This window comes from Astatotilapia calliptera, chromosome 12, assembly GCF_964374335.1.
Source record: "Astatotilapia calliptera chromosome 12, fAstCal68.1, whole genome shotgun sequence".
NCBI lineage: Eukaryota > Metazoa > Chordata > Actinopteri > Cichliformes > Cichlidae > Astatotilapia > Astatotilapia calliptera.
In genome coordinates, this window is record NC_137433.1 from 25086162 (window position 1) to 25103950 (window position 17789).

At 40.3% G+C, this 17789-nt stretch overlaps 1 protein-coding gene across 1 annotated transcript in view; it reads left to right on the top strand.

Moving 5' to 3' along the window:
• The window catches only part of mapk4 (mitogen-activated protein kinase 4), a 28450-nt gene that overhangs the window by 2785 nt on the left and 7876 nt on the right, over nucleotides 1–17789 (top strand). The window contains 9 exon segments of the mRNA XM_080308785.1: nucleotides 365–556; nucleotides 800–874; nucleotides 1028–1126; nucleotides 1557–1706; nucleotides 1984–2067; nucleotides 9443–9491; nucleotides 9494–9526; nucleotides 12263–12715; nucleotides 13004–13179. Of these exon segments, the coding sequence (XP_080164911.1) occupies nucleotides 365–556; nucleotides 800–874; nucleotides 1028–1126; nucleotides 1557–1706; nucleotides 1984–2067; nucleotides 9443–9491; nucleotides 9494–9526; nucleotides 12263–12715; nucleotides 13004–13179 (1311 nt within the window).

The window sequence follows — 17789 nt, forward strand, 5'->3', positions numbered from 1 at the left end:
TAAAATCAATACAAAAAAATAGAACTAAAACAAATAATTGATTTTAACAGTTATAGGTTTGGCCAGTGTAACATGTCAGAAACAGAATTGTTGTAGAGGAGGAAGTATGATGCGGTGTGTCTGGTTTTAATGTTGTGTTGACAAAGCAAGGAGCATGTGACTGACTCGAATTTTAACAGTGTAAGCTTTTAAAAACCGGTTGCAGTCTGGTTTCTAGCAACTTCATGTCTAGAACGTCAGTTTCTTCATGAAATCGTCAGAATGACTTGTGAAGGTGCAGATGATTTAGCATCTATTGTAACCTGTGTTTATTTATAGTGGAATCTTTTTTCTTTTTTTTTTGTTCTGTCCCCATTTCCTTCAGGCTGCAGGAGCAGGACTGGCCTATGTCGGTCACTACGTGATCAAGTCCTTCGGCAGCTTTGACAGTCTGATTCAAAATAAGTCAACTCTAATCCCAGCAGCCATTATCATCGGAATCAGTGCGGTGATGTTCTTTGTTGGGATCGTGGGATGCTGCTCAACCCTCCGCGAGTCCAAATGTGGCCTCAGCTTTGTAAGTGTGTGTGAGGGAATTAGGACAAGACGTGATTTGTGCCTTAATCATATTCCCAATTCCTTAATGTTTATATGCTCATCTGTAAAATCTGAAGGTAGAAGCCCAAGAGCAAACCCTTATCACCTCAGCTATGAAGTTACTTACCATCCTTTCTGTTACATTTATGTTTGTTTCTGTTGATCTTTCGCTCTGTTTTAGGATCCAAATTTACATCTCATTTCTTTTTTCCATTCATTTTAGTTCTTTCTGATCATCATGTTGATCTTTGCAGCTGAAGTGACTGCTTTGGTGTTTAGCTTCATCTACCGCAGCAAGGTGAGTCACGGACGCTTCAGGTGTTCGAAATAATCCTAGAATATTAATTTGTGTTTATTTATTTTAAGTAACAGTAGGGAAAATATACTTGTCGTAGCTCACGGTTAACTTACATGACTGCTTACATTTGGGGGGGGATTTGTTTCTCAACAGATCAATGGACAGCTTGAGAAGCCCATAAGAGACTCTCTTTCCAAGTATAATGGGGAGAAGAACTCTGAAACCGAAGCAGTGGACAGCATGCAGACTTTGGTTAGTGTATTTTCCACTTTGATAATAGATTTGTTTTCTTGATTCTATTTTCATTCTCCATTGTCTCTTTTGTTGTTGTGTGCATTCTCTCTCTTACATGGTTTCACTTCCTCTTCTCCCTCCAATTTTGTCTTCAGAAGACAACAATAAAAATAAAAATGAAGTTCATAGGAAGTCGTTGCACTTTACAGCTTCATGACCTACATGCACCACTTTTACTTCTCCTGTGTCTGTCAAACGTAACTGTGGGAAACTGATAACTGGATTAGAAGAAGAAACCGATCCAGTGTGTACAAAACTTGAAACACTGCAACACAGCCGCAGTACCATATTTCCCTTAGCTCAACTTCTTGTAGGACCTTTATCTTTACCTGTACCTTTATCATAGTTTCCGTTTGCACATGACCCTCTTCTCTTTGACTTTTTGCAGTTAAAGTGCTGCGGTGTCAAGAATTACACCGACTGGACCAACACCACCTATTTTTCTACAAACAAAACGCTGCCTTTGTCCTGCTGTAAAAACTCCTCATCGCCACAGTGCAATGGCAGACTGGAAGAAAAGGACCAGTTTAACACTGAGGTGAATCACACTTGAGTCACACGTGTTTGTCTTTCTCTGGACTGTATGATGTTTACTCTGACTGCGTGTTCACCTGCAGTTTGGATACTTCTGTCATTCAGTCTCAGATTTTTTTAATTTTTTTTTTAATGATTAAAAAAAATGTTATTATGACAGTTTTTAAGTCTGCAAAAACTCCCAGCAGTAAAGGCAACAAAAAAGGAGCTAAAGTCAAGTAAATACCTTTGATGTGCATGTACTGTATGTATACTCACAACGATTGTGTATGTGTTTTTAGGGTTGTGAGCCCAAGCTGGAGAAGTTCATACAGGATGTTCTGACCTACGCCATGCTGGTCGTTGTTGCTTTTGCCATCATCAAGGTAAGACCAAGCTTAAATGTGGTTTGGCAGGTAAATGAGGATATGTCATTGACCTGCGTCTTTCAAACTCTGAAGTGCATGGATTTGTTAACTTAGCACTTGTGTGATCATTTTGTCTTCTATGTGAAGAAAAAAAATGAATTGTTAAAGAAATTCTAAAAAAAAAAAAAAATTTCCTGCAAGCATGTCTGTATTATTGTAGGGTGTTACATAATTCAATTTTATATATAAATATATATTTCAAGGTTTTTTTTTTTTTCACTCAGGAAGCCAAACTTTGTGATAGGTTTAAGATAAAAAATTTCATCCCCCTTATTAGTCGGTTCATGTAACCTAAACAGAAAACGTATTTTAATTGTGTCTCTGATTTTTATTTTTTCCTTTTCCAGTTTTTTGGGATGGTGAGCGTGTGTGCGATAACCTGTAAAAGCCGAAGGAATGGTTACGAACCCCTCTACGCTTGAAACAGTTCCCGCAACCTCCCACTGTACCTCCTCCTCATTTAGCTCCACTGGGATTTCTGAGTGCTTGCTCTACATTGCACAGAAGCATCTGTTCGTTGTGCTCTTCTAGTTCTATTTAAGTAATTACATGACGATCATTGTCTGGGCCTTAATGGGGTCATACCGGAACATTCCTGCACGAAAGAAATCTTGGTGAATCTTTTTGGTTAATGTGAACGCAGCTCTTTATTCGTAGTTTTTGTTTTTGTTTTCCAGCTATGGTTTGGAATTTTTTTTTTTTTTTTCTCTCCTTCATTTCTTTGGTATCGTTTTCAAAATAGTTTAAATAATCATAAATGTTGTTCGCAGCTCGATTGTGCTTCCAGCGCAGGCCATCGTCATAGCTGCCATTTCATCAAAGGGGAAAAAAAGAGAACGAATATGAACATTTACTCATGTGCTTGTAAATCCTGCTGGGCCCTTCCTGCCCTGCTGCATCTTGTAGATACTCATTAAGAGGAAATTACGCTTTGCATTTCCACTGTACTTTAATGAATGAGCTCTGTCCTTGTTTTAAGCTGTATGTGATCGTAAACAAAAAGACAGCAGTTATATGCCTTATCTAGGACAGCAGAGTTTATAACCACCTGCACGAATGAATACATGCAACACTTTATGGTCAGTTAACTCTGGTAAATTGAGTTGTAGTTCCACTTTGACTTTTACTGTGTTTATTATATTTCTAAATTAAAAAAGGTGAATATCTCACAAGCGTGTGGTGTGGTTGTGTCACTTTCTTTTTTTTTTTTTTCTTTTTTTTTTTTCTTTGTCAACTTATTTGCAACATTCAATGATTTTTATAGAAATGGCAAGCATCGCATTTCTTGTTTCTGTTGCTGTTGTTCTGAACTGAGGGCAGAGGGAGCAGTTGTCTACTCCTGTGGCCACTTTAGTGCCTTCTAGCTTTACTATTCACTGCTGCACGGTGTTCAGAGCATCCTATTAAACGTGACCCAAAGCATTTATCTGTTACCTCCTGACTCTGCTGATAAAGAGGCCCCTCAGTGTGGCACATACAGAAGATAGGAGTATTCATATTGCATAAGCAAAGTTAGCGTTCAAAGAGATAAATAATACAGACTCCTGTCCAGGAGATCATTATTCAATCAATGTGCAAGAGGAACCTGATATAGCAGTCACTGATGAAGCTGTAGATAAAACTATTTTCAACCATTTAATCTCAAATGATCCCTGTACTACGTTTTTGAAATTAATGACACATTCAAGCTGTTCACACTTCAATCCTCATTCGTTTCCCTATTTGTTCCTTCAATTTTTCAGTTTGCAGCTGTGACATTTGATAATGCATAGTCATGTTGGATGCTGTGTATTTAGTTGCAATAACATATAAAATCCTGTATATGGTGCTAGAGAACCTTTTATCTGAGTTTAAAGTTTAAACCATCAGCTGTAGCTGTGACGGGGACCTCAAAACATTGACTTCTGTGGAAGATAGTTCATAATTTGTCAGTAATTACTTGAAAGGTAAGATGTGATGGTTTAGAGCCTAAAGAGACATCTGAAATTTTTTTTTTTTAACTGTTACATTTACACTCGCAAATCTCACATCTCTGATAAAGTTTAGTTGCTCTTCGTCTGCCTGGGATCTTTCCGTGGTTGCTGCTGTATTAATGACATCGACTGATGTAAATGACCCTGCTGCTGCGTGTCATTCTGGGTCCCTCTCATATCTCCTGGCTGCATATCTTATGCCGTGCACATCCCCACTGCCCCAGGCTGTGTTGACATTTAGACAGGCTGTTCCTTTTCAGAGAGAACTTGGCACGCACACTCCTAGATAACCTTGTCAGCTCCGAGACTTTCCTGTTCCTCAAACTGCTTTTTTCTCCTCTCTCTCTCTCTCTCTTTCGCTTTCATGGCAGTTTCTTCTTGTGTGTTTGTGCCATTTCCCTAGCCTCACCTTCTTCTTTCTTGTCATACATTTTTGTTTGCTCTTATTCTTTTTCTTTTTGTTGACATTTAAAAGTGTATTTGCATCTCTATCTGACACCTGGAGCACCCATCTGTTTTCTGTTCTGTCTTCTTGTTTTTCTGAACTTCTCTCACGAGTGTTAACCCTTATCATATCAGCTGGTGCAGCAACGAAGATAGTGCTCTTTCTCACTCACTCTTGCTGAATACTGCGAATAATACCAATCGTTCTCAACACAGCAGCTGTCTATAAAAAGTAGGTCAGTTAATTAAAATCATGAACTAAAAAGGTGTTAATTTGAATTAAGCACTTGCTTAACTATATTAAGCAAGTCTATTTAAAAGTTGTGTCTAATCAGTGCATAAAATGCATATTAGAATAAAGCTCCTGTGTGAAAATAGTGTTATACTCTTATATTTATACAAACCCAGTTTCCAAAAAGTTTAGGAGGCTGTGTAAAATGTAAATAAAAACAGAACCCAATGATATGGAAATCTGATGAACGCATGTTTTATTATAGAACAGAGAAAACACACTCTTTCTATTTCATGCAAATTATTAGCTCATTTTGAATTTTATTGCAGCAGAAGGCTGCGAAAGGCTTTTTAGGGGGTACTAAAAAGAAACAACTGGAGGAATATTTTCCAACAAATTAGGTTAATTGGGAACAGGTCAGTAACGTGATTGGGTATAAAAAGAGCATCTCAGAGATGCAGAGTTTCTCAGAAGTAGAGTTGGGCAGATGTTCACCAATCTGTAAAAAAAACTACAGATTGGTGACAAATCTACAAATTTTGCAACAATATTCCTCAGTGTTAAAATGCAAAGACTTTGAATATCTCATCTACAGTAAATAATAACATCAAAGGATTCAGAGAATATGGAGAAATTTCTGTGCAAAAGGGACAAAAATCAATATTGGATTGGATTGGGGCCCTCGGGCAGCGCTGCATTTAAAACAGGTACGATTCTGTCATGGAAATCGATGTAGGGGCTCAGGAACACTTCCAGAAATCACTGCTATAAACACGGTTCATCGTGCCATTCTCAAATGCAAGTTAAAGCTCTATCGTGCAAGGAAGAAGCCAAATACTGTATGAACATGATCCAGAAACGCAGAGTGGAAAAATGTTATGCGGACAGACAAATCAAAATTTGAAAATCATTTTGGAAAACATGCACGTTGCATTCTGTGGGCTAAGGAAGAGAGGGACCAAATGTGACAAAGAACTGTTGAGCAGCAAGAATCTTTTTTTTTTCAGCTTAAACATCTGACATGTTTTCTGTGTTCTGTTAAAAATGAAATATTATATTTATATTTTACACAGACCAAACACCTTTTTTTTAGGAATCCCGTTTGCATACTGGAGGAAAACACTAGGTTTGTTTGTTGTTTTATGACAGTATCGTGTTCACTTTGAAGATAAAAAGAACCAACCAGAGAGCGATGAATTCATGAGGTTGTGAGTCACTTGTGTGGATAATTTATTACCGTGGCATTTTCTGTTGTCTTACGTGGACACCTCCAGATGTGGCCCCTTTCTCGCTCTCTCACACGCTTTCCAATTTGGGCCATCAACTCACAGGAAGAAATTCCTCACAACCCAAGTGCACATGCCAAATGTCATCACAAGAAGATTTCTGCCTGCCCTCTAATTTATTTATTTCCTTTCCTACTTAGAGAGGGATCTTTGCTTTTATTTATTTATTTTGACAGGAGCTAACCTGAGGAGGACGCACATACAGTGCTGCTGCTCACTTCCTGCAGGAAGATGGACAAAAAGTTCAGAAGGACTGTTTTTCTGCCTCTTTGAAAAGATTTGAGGACACTTACCTGAAGAATTCCTTCATGATGTGTGCAGCTATTCAGCTACTAAGTGTCTTTTCTGGATTTGTTTCATAACTGCTGCCTTTGTCAGCTTTACCATCAAAGGTTTAAACAAAGAACATGCCTTGAAGTGTATCACATGGTGGATTAGGGGGATGTTTGCTTTCTTATAGGTACAGCAGGGGGAAAAAGGTGGGATTTGTCTCCTTTTTATTAAAAAGTTATACAAACAAATTGTAGTAGTGTCAAGGTTTATTTGATTTTCCAACCTTTCACCATCCTTTGAGACCAAATATTAAATATGCATTGTCAGGACCAAGAGCAGGTGCTACTGACAGCAAGCATGCCCACTACTGTTTATGTGTGCTTCTCTACATATTCATCCACAACCAACGCTGTGATGTCTCCATTTGTTCTACGCCATCACTGTTAATTAGAGAGGGAAGCCAGAGAAGAGGCCCAGACACACAGGACAGAGAACAGAGGCTGAAATAGACCACATGAGGAGCAGCAGGTCACAGCTCTGTCCATATTACCTATAATTGTGTATCTTCACAGCATGCATTGTTGAAGGAGATATCCGTATCTTCTAGCTCCTTTTTTTATATTCCTTTGCCCTTTTTCTCATTATTCCATCGTCTCCTCCTTTCATTTATTTATTTATTTATTTATTTACCTCATTTCCTTTACACCCAGCTTATGTTGCTCAACAAAGAATCTGATTTGCCACATGAACGATCAGAACAGAAATGGAGAATGAATTTTAAAAATATATCCCCAAACAAAGGGTTATTTTTGTCCATCTTTTCTATATCAGTATTTTTTTAATTTTTGTCATTTAAGTTTGTTGCAGAAAATATTCACAGGAAAAACAAAATCTGCAGACAGATGTGTTTTTGAAATGTCTGGTCACCAGTTGCATAACATAGCAAAAGGTGTCCATCTCTGTTTTACATTTACAAGGATTCAATGGACTAGAAACAGGCTTTTAAACAAGGGGGTGGTGCAGTGGTACTGTTGCCTCACAGCAAGAAGGTCAAACTGAGTCGCCTCCACCACCTATGTGGGGGGGAGTTGCATGTTCTCTCTGTGTCCGGGTACTCCAGCTTCCTCACACAGTCCAATGCAGTTGGTAGGGTTGGGTTATATGATGACTCTAAATTGCCCATAACTGTGAATGTGAGTGCAAATGGTTGTCTGTTCCTCTGTGTCAGACTGCTGACCTGTCCAGGATGTAACTTACCTCTTGCCCTATGGTAGCTGGGATAGGTTAGCTGGGATATCGGTCAGGATGGTTGTCACCATGCATTTTGATTCTTTTCCTGCTACTGAATAAAACCATCCTTAGAGGAAGTCTCTTTGGGTGCAACTGCAACCAAAGCATTTGACAGTTTTCTACTTTCCATTTGTAAACCTGTTCTATTTTTGCAGGACAAAGAGCAGATATGCTTCTGTAAGATGCAAATTTGATAGACTATACCAAGATTCCCTTTAGATACATAAAAAAAAAGGAGAGCGAGAGACAGAAATCCTGTTGTTGGAAATATTTCTTGTCACTTTTCATCTTAGCGATAGCAGCGGCTCTCTGGTTTCAAACCTCCTTCTGTAATTACAAAGAAACCACAGACCCACTTACTGGCTTGTGTTTAGCAAATGATTCATCCCCGAAACATAATTCAGCCAAACATTGTAAGATACTTTTTCCAGTCTGAAGACCTAATAAAGTCTTGTTTCCCAAACTGTTTTATGCCACGATGTTTCAGATTAGAGGTGAGAAAGACATCTTCATCTGTGCTCTCACGCCATGAATCCCCATTAGCTTAGATATCTGTACACTAATGAGGCAGAAATGGAACACAAAATGCAGAAGTGTATCTGTAACTGTGTCTTCTCCTTGACAAACCCACAACATCATAACAGCATCACACACAGTTCATTACATTAGGTGACTCATGGATCTGTTCTCTGTGGAGCCTCTCTCCTCTTTATTAATCCCTCAGCTGAAGCAACCCTGCATAATTATTACGCTCACCGTGACCTTCCAGCGGCTGCTGAGGTTTGTAAGTCAACAGATTATTGAGATGCTGGAGAAACTTTGCTTTTTCCTGTTTTTTCCGCTCTGTTAGTCTTCATAAAGGTCAACAACCCACACACTTTGAGCTCACGCAGTTTTCTGGAGTTGTCAGAAAAGGGTTTAGGAAAGCAAGAAATCATATCTTAATATGGCTTGAGAATGAGGAACCAATCACACTGCGTTTATCCAACTATAGCTGTAGATTTACCTTTAATATCACTGTTTTTCCCCTCAGTTTTTTAGCAACAACAGCATGGCTCAAATGGCTTGTGAAATAGACTAATTTCATCATAATTTATATAATAAAACTGGCACACTTTAGTTCATCAGCAGCCATTTTCTTCTGTTCCTCTTTTAAACACTAGCCAATGCCATGCTCACAAAAGCCGTGTGTTTTTCATTTTCACTCTCCTCACCAGCTCCTCACCAGGTGGATGTTCTGCAGAACCCACAGTCAACAAAGGCTCCTCTCTGGCTTCCTGTCTTGGGGGATCTCAGACCCACAGATGTTGTGCCTGTCAGGATGATAGATGGCCGTGGTAATCATCAAGCTATAATAACGAAACTGGAGTGAGATGGAGGGGCGAAGGGATGAGAAAGATGGGGTCTGAATTATAATTTTCTCTTTGTTTATCCTTCAGCGGGTTTGGAGACCAGTAACTGTGACACTCGTGGAAACTAAGGTCTGGGAGATGCTGCCGGGAGTCACGGAGATATGAGGGAGAGATGTGAAAGTGAGGAGGGAGCGGGAGAGGGAGAGAGATTAGTACTTAATCATGTGTGGTGCAGTGTGTGAGAGAGCCTACGAGGCCACTCGGGTCTGCTGGATGCACCTGAATCGGGGTGATCGCTTCCTCTCCGCCCCCTCACTCAGATCATCGCTCTGAAGCGCTGACAGAGAGCGGACAGTCGCTCACAATAACCGGCTCTGTAGCAGCCTCCGGCTTATCTCATCTCCCCCCAGCCCCGGTGCCGACCCGCACCGACTGTTCCCCTCTCTATCAACTGAATCTCCCCGACACACCATAGAGGCAGAGCTGCGGTCGTGTTTCACTTTCTTTGCTTGCACGGAGCTCGCATCGTTTCCCCGGATCTTTGTTTCTGGACGGCAGGCTGCGGCTGTGTAATGCCCCGGTGAGTGCTGGATGGTTCCTGGTGTTATCTTTGCGTGTATTTCTTTCTTCTTCCTCTTGTCGTTTGCCACAGAACAGATGCTCTGATAAGATATCTGAGATATGTGTCTGACATAGGGTTGTTAATGTTTGGAATACTTTTCCCCTTATAAACTGGGCTTTATGTTTTATTACATGCACTTCCATTACATTGTTTTTGTTCTGTCAGAGGGGCGTTTCTAGAGTGTGTGTAGACACACAAAGGCAGCTGCATCAAGCCAGCATGCGCAGAGGAAGAACATGTAGTGTTTCCCATGATGTAAAGTGGGCTAAAACTGCCTTTACGCTTATTGGGAAGTAAACCGAGTATAAAAGAGAGCGCGACAGAGAGAGAGAGAGAGAGAGAGAGAGAGAGGAAGATGGAAAAGAAAGAGTAGAAAACAAAGCTACAGAGGTTCCTCTGGGACAGAAAATCATCAGCACAAAGCCAGGAGTATGACAGATGTGCCCTTATTTGCTCATATCTGCTATCACCTACAAATTTAGTAACATCATATTGGCTCATGCCAAGAGTTGACTTTTATTTCCCTCCTCTTAAATATGAATGAATAACTACATTATATTATTTTAAAAAGCATGCACTCTGAATTTAAATCAATTGTTTTTGACATAAACATTTTTTGGACTGGATAAAGCCACTGCATTGTTATTCATAATATATAGCACTGTTGCATAACCCGAAGAAATATAGAGAATAAATGCTCAGTTTGTGTGTGTGTGAGAGAGAGAGAGAGCACCAACATGTCGTTAGTGGTTATGCATTATTTATAAAGTTACCCCAGTGCTGCACCTCCCACCCAGACCCACTGTCAGTGCTGCCTCTCTAGTCTCTCTGTTCTCACCTTACACTCTTGCAGCCTCTGACTGAGCTTAACATGAGTGTGTAAGTATTTTAAAGGCTGTGGAAATGGGGGGGGGGGGGATAAAAGCACCTGCAGTCCAGTTCAGTTACAGGGTGTGTGCTCTCCAATTCAAGTAAGAAAGAGCTAAAAGAGGGATGAGTTCATTCTCAACCGTGCCTCGAGGCTTCTGGTAGCACAGAGATTTGTTTTATGGATTGATGACTTCACCTCTGGGGCTGAAGAGAAGGACAAAGTCAATTCTTTTGTTTGCTACCTCTATGTGACCTTCCTGGGTTAGAAATTGGAACTAAAATTGTCTAAAGCAGATCAAAAACTGAAAGGATGAACAAGAAACTGCAATCATGTCAATCTAGTCCACCCTGTCAAATAGACTTTTTGCTTTGATGTGATAACATTTGATGTGCTTTAATATAACGCATATTAAAGCACCATAAAATTGATCATCCTCTCTCTATGCACTCAAAGTTGCTTGCATAGATTAGGTTACACTGCCATTTGGTGTTATGTAATGGTAACTCTGCCGCAACAGACAACGTTAACACCCGGGCTCTGCTGCCGTCTAACTTTCCTTGTTATCTTCCTCGTCTCCAAGCTCTCACCCCGTTTCCTCTTTCCCTCCCCAGCAGCAGGAGCAGCAGATGTGCTGAGCGACGCAGCTAATGGTGGTGTCTTCCTATACTGGCCTTGATGCTGATGCTGCTGAAATCCCTACATTCAGGAAAAGGCAACAGGAAGCAGATTTCTGAGGGATTACACCCAAGCACATGTACACATATGCATACTGAGCGGATACCACAGTTCTAGGATTTGGCTGGCACCCAGGTGTGGAGCTCCCTTTGAATGAACTCGCGTGCCTGAGAGAGGCACTCACTGGTATCATGGAAGAAGAGGAGGAGCCAACAGAGTCTTATTGAATATAAAACACATGACTGCTCCTCCCTTTTTTTTTCCTTGCCTCACCATCAAAGGCTGCTTGATGACTTGTAACAAACAGCGGAGCGTGCATAAACAGAGAAGAGTGCAGAGCCGACCATCCGCCTGCTGCTGCTGCTGCTGTCCCATGATACATCAAGTCAAGAATCAGCCACACGGAGGGTTGTTTCTATGGATACCCCATGCCCTGAGTAGTATTAATAAGGCTCCCTGATATTCTGACTATCTGTGCATGAAGATACAGGCAGAGATTAGAAGTACACCCCTGCAGCAGACTTCAGCTCTAAAATAAAACATCTGTGAGGGAGAGACAGACATCATCACCATCAAGAGTCAAGAGGAAGATGCTGGAGGAAAAAAACAAGTTATTTTTAAACATCCACTGTAGAGGCTTTACCAGCATGTTAAAAGTGTCCCTGTGTGATCACTGACTAAAGCCGAACATTACAGTTTTGCATATTTTTAGCTGTACTGAGTTTGAGGTTTTGCTCAGTTGCACCTTTTCTCAAAGGCATCAGAGTTCATCTTCTTTGTCCTTAGTTTGGGACACACAGGCAACAGATGGTGAAGTACAACTTGAATTGCTCCACACTGGACTAAATGAAGAGGTCAAATGACGCACAAAATCTTATTCTTTAGATCCCATGGAGATCATTTCTTTTCTTGCAATACTAAGAATAGCTCTGAAATTCAGCACAAGCATTTCTTAATAATCCCTTTTAAAGTTTTGGTTGGTCTCTTGAATTGTCACCATTTTCCGTAGGAATAGTCCTGCATTGTGCTTTTGTCTACAAGGAAACATCTATCTACATGTATCTAAATGCAGCAGCTAAGTAAATAAAATTCAGGTCTCCACTCACCAGCAAGATGTAACGTGTGCATAAAAGAGTGAAACAATCATTGCTAATCAAGAGATTAAATCTACCGTCTGGTACCTCGAATCATACATCCCTGTTACCTCCAGAGTGAGCAGCGATGGCCACACAGGACACACCGCACTTTCTCCATGGCTTCGACCTCGGTGGTCACTTTGTTGACCCTCGACCTCTCGGTACAGGTGTCACAGGCTTGGTCCTGTCTGCTGTGGACCAGCGGACTGGAAAGCGTGTAGCAATTAAAAAGCTGGTGATGCGAGACGCCGTGACGGTGAAACATGCCCTGCGGGAGGTAAAGATCACCCGACGGCTGCACCATGAAAATGTGGTGAGAGTCCACGAGGTTTTAGCTCCATATGGACGGCCCTTGCCCCGAGATCCAACCCAGCTCAGCGCCCTCTACATTGTCCAGGAGTGCATGGAGACTGATCTGGCTCGACTGCTGGAGCAAGGGCCGCTACATACAGGTAAATAAAAGGAAGAATACAGAAAACTTGCCCAGCAAATCACCACAAAGTTATAAACAAAGCAGGGTTTTTTATATAACAATTTGGCAAGGCAGAAATCTCACATCAAAACAGTCAAGATGGATAAACAGAAATACAGGCCAGAGGGATACGTATTTATTTTTTACTATTGCCTATATCCAGACATGATAATAGATGTTTTTTAAAGAAGAAAATATGCGCTTATACATTGCATATGGACATTGGGGTACATCGTGATGTGCTGATTTGATTTTTGCCCTTGAGCAGGTCATGCTACTCTGCTGTTCTACCAGCTGCTGAGGGGACTGAAGTTTATCCACTCTGCCAACGTCCTGCACAGAGACCTGAAGCCAGCCAACACATTTATCAACACGGACCAACTGCTGCTCAAGATCGGAGACTTCGGGCTGGCCAGAATAGTCGACCCTCATTATTCTCATAAGGTAAGCGTGAAGACGCACAAGGACCACTGAAGGACCCACGCACACACAGGCACACAAACACACACAGAAGTGCATGATCTGCAGGGAGACTCATGCTGACAAGGTGGCAGCTCATTGCATGGATAGCTCGCTCAAAAAAGTTTTCCAAATGGCCTACAGTGTCTTTTCAAATTGGTAAATGGATGAGTCATATTACAGCAGTACTGTGCAAAAGTCTTGAGCCAACCCTCATTTCTTTATATTTTGCAAGGAAAACTGGAGATTGGTGCATCGATTTATTAAAACACGAGTTTGTACAATTCTAAGAAGTTTGAATGTCAATATTTAGTGTTACCAGCTTCATCCTCCAACACAGCCTGAACTCTCCAAGGCAAATTTTATTGTCATTTCTTCAGGTAGTCTCCAGGCTTCCTTAAGTTCTTCTTTGGATGTGAGCTGCCTTTTGTTCCGTCCTCTGTCAAGATGATCACACACTGATCCAATAATGTTGAGATCCAGGCTCTGGGGAGGCCAATCTATGATAGTGTTTCAGTGTGTAGTTCTATCAGGGCATGTTTTTACTGGACTGGCATTGTGTTTGGAATCACTGTCACACTGAAAAATGAAGCTGCTGCCAAGCAGATGCTTTCAAGATGGTATTGAATGGTGGATCAAAGTCCGACTGTACTTTCTGCGTTCATAATTCCATCAGTTTTGACGTATTGTTGTACCTCTATCCGGACCTCCTCCATACATCATTGACAACGATTAGAAACAAAATTTTCAAATTTGATTGATCATGTCCTCTTGCCTTATGACAGCTGGGATATGCTCCAGCCCTCCTGTGACCCAGAACTCGATGGATGGATGATGAAATAAGAAGTGCTCAAGCTTTTTGCACAGTACTGTAGTTTTTGTAGTCTTTATTTAAGTGCATGTCTATAAGAAAATACTGGTGTGATGACCAAAGAAGAGATTGTGATATGTGCACAAACATTCCCAGATGTATCCCAATTATTCTCACTTAATGTTTTTGTAGGGCATGTAAATAAAGCCAGAGTGCCAAGATCTATTTTGACTGGAAGCTAATTAATGCCTTTTCATTTTTTTATATAAATCTTTAAATCCCTGATCAACCACGAAGGGCTCTGTTGGCCACATTGATTTTGAAATCAAAATTAAAAAAATAAAAAATGAAATACTTTGTGCAGCTTGTTCTACAAAAACTAATCATACCAAACATTTCAGCCAACTTGCGGGGGATTTCTTTTCCTCTCTTCTCATTTCTCTGAAGCACCGTATGCCATTCAACTGCTGATGGCTACATCTAGGCAGCACATTGTAATATCAAACATTATCTCTGCTCCATCTCATTATGGTAGAGTTGTTATTAGGGAAGAGACACCAATTCCTCAAACCCTATGTGGTTATCAGGCAGCTGATCACACAATAAATAGTGTAGTGCTGTAAAAGAATCCTTTCAAAGAAAATTCTTTCTATATTTCAATTTGCAATGAGGAATCTATCAGGTTTCCATTTTATTTTACAACTGGATGCTTATCAATAGTCTGATCCTGCGTATGTAAAGTGCACCTGTGGACCAAGCAGCCAGAATTTCATAATCTCCAATTTTGAGAAGTGTGTAACTGATGTATCTCTCCTTACGCATTGCAGTGCAGGCTAATGTTTGTTTCATATATTCTCTGATTACACATCTCCCTGTTTGATATTGCCAACCTGCGTTTTTCACAAGAAGCTTCCCCTTCACCCCGAACCCAGCTATTTATGTCTTCTTCCCAGAGCTGATATCAAGTTTTTCACTAATTAAACTCTGTGGATAGTCTGGCAATGGCATATAAAGACTTCTGAAAGATTAGTGTGAAGATTTACTGCTCTATTGTTCAGCTTTATTGTGTGCAAAGAGCCCAAAGCCACACTGTAACACTAGCGGGACTGAATGTGTGTGCAAGCTTATATGTTTGTGTGTGGGGGGGTTTGGGTTTGTGCTTGTGAAGAGGAGCTCTTGTGAAAGGCGATCTTTGTCAGCTCAGAGCACGGGACTAGGGATCAGCTGGGTGCAGACACAGGGGTGCATTCGGAGAGGGGGGGTGGAAGGGAAGAAGAGAAGGGAGAGAAAGAACAGATGAGAAGCAAGAGTGAGAAATTTTAAACTGGGGAAGGCTGAGCGAAAGAGCTAAAAAGCTTTGTAAAAAAGTATGAAAGCAGAGGCAGGGAGAAAAAGAAAGAACGTGGAGAAAAGCTCAAAGCGGAGACGTCAGACAAGGGCGAGAAAAAGTCAGAGGCTACAGTTTTTCAAACACATTTCTCCAAAACACTATTTCAGTACTGAAAAAGTGTTTTCCAACACCACTCACACAGTCATGTGAATGTGAAGTACACTCGCTTTTGGTTCTAAGATTTTTTTATTATCAAGATACAATTTTAATTTTTTTTGTCCTTATCAGGTCTTGCAATTAGATAAATGGAACCTCAGACATATTACATGTCACATCTCATTATTTATTTAACAAATATTAAGCCTAAATGCAGAAGCAGTGTGTGGAAAAACACATATTCAACCTTTCTCTTCCAACACCCACCAACTTCCATAGGAATTAAGAGAGTAAGTAACAGACAGGTGCTGCTAATCAAATCAACCCGATTAACTGAGCACATTTATAAAGCAGAGGTTTTGTCATTTTGCTGGTCTGCAGTATTCGACTGCCTGTTAACACAATGCAAAGACATCAGCAATGATCTCAGACAAGTAACTGTTGCTGCTGTTAGAAATCCATTTCTAAACAATTTGAAGCTCGTGATTTTACAGCGAGAAAGATTATTCACAAGTGGAAAACATTCAAGTCTGTTGCCAGTCTTCCCAGGAATGCACGTCACAGAAGATTCCCCCCAAGGTCAAACTGTGTATTGCTCAGAGACCCTGCAAAAAAAAAGCAAAAGAAATCCACCAGCTATATCTCAGACTCTATAGAGTTCAGTTAGCATGTTAAATGTTAAAGTTCATGGAAATACAATTAGAAAAAAGCTGAACAAGTATGGCTTGTTTGGAAGGGTTGCTAGGAGACAAGAGAAAGTCTCTTCTCTCTCTAAAAAAAAAACAAAACCAGGGCAGCATGGCTTAGATTTGAAAAGCTGCATCTCACCACATTACAAGACTACTGGAAAATTTCCTTTGGACAGATGAGACGAAGGTGGAAATGCGTGGCTATATACAGCAGATTCTTGGAGAAAACCAAACACAGCATATCAGCGCATAGACTTCATACCAACTGTCAAGCATGGTGGTGGAGGGATGATGATTTGGGCTTGTTCTGCAGCCACAGAAGTGGGCACCTTACAGTTATCGAGTCAGCCGTGACATCCTCTGTTTGCCAAAGTTTTCTAGAGTCAAATGCGAGGTCATCTGTTCGTCATGTAAAGCCTGGCTGAAACTGGGTCATGCAGCAAGGCTATGATCTCAGACAAACCACCAAGTCTACATTAGAATGAGTCACAATGACAAGAATCAAATGGCCCAGTCAAAGTCCAGGCCCCAACCTGACTGAAATGCTGTAGTGTGACTTTAAGAGAACTGTGCAAATGCCCACAAACCTCAATAAACTGAAGCAATATTTCAAATTTGAGTGGAATCCTCCACAACAATGTGAAAAACTCATAAAGTCAGACAGAAAATGCTTACTTCAAGTTATTGCTGCCAAAGGTGCTTCCTCAAACCACCGAATGATGGGGTGTAATTAGTTTTTCACACACTGCTTCTATATTTGGCTTGGCTTTAGTTTTTAATAAATAATGACATGGTGTAATATGTTTTGTTGTTTAACATCTGGGTTTGTATTTTAATAATATAGACTACAGACAATATTCTAAATTATGTTTATTGTCCTCAGCACTGAAACATGGTGTCTCTTCTTTTTCACACGACTGTTTCTTGTCCTGCGTATCATGACTGATATTATTGTATCAGACCATTGATTTGCTGAGAATAACTGACTGCTAATACGAATCAAAGCTAATACTCTTTGGATGTTGTTTTCAAGGTTTTAAATTCTACCTTATAAAGCAAAAGATTAGTATTTGTTGTAGAAAAAGAATCCTATAATTGAAAATGAAGTAAAATACAGCAATACAAAAGAAAAAGGAAAAAGATAAAAACAGAACAATGGCATGCAGACTGTCAATGCCAAAAAAAAATAGGCTTTATTATAGTAGCAAAATAGTCTTAGGAACCAGTGGACATTCTGTCCCTCTGTTTGGCTACATGACCAAGCACTTAATACTCTTCCTTGTACTGCAACAAGGGGATGTCTTCTGTATTCTACCCACATCACATCCTTCATCTTCAAGGTGGTTGGTTATTGCCCCCATGAATGTTTATCTAGGCAGAATCCAGTATGTTCACAAAGTGCTGCATCTGTGTTGCACTTAAGCTCTATAAATATGCTTTAAATGGTTTTGACAACAACATGGACCAATCTTCAGATGACAGCTCACACAAATTAAAAACGTCTAAAGATTTTTGCAAAATATTCAAGAAAAGAAGAATAATCTCATTCATAAGTTAGATAATGCTGCAAAGGATTTCTCAAATTATTATGGATGGATAACGTCTGATG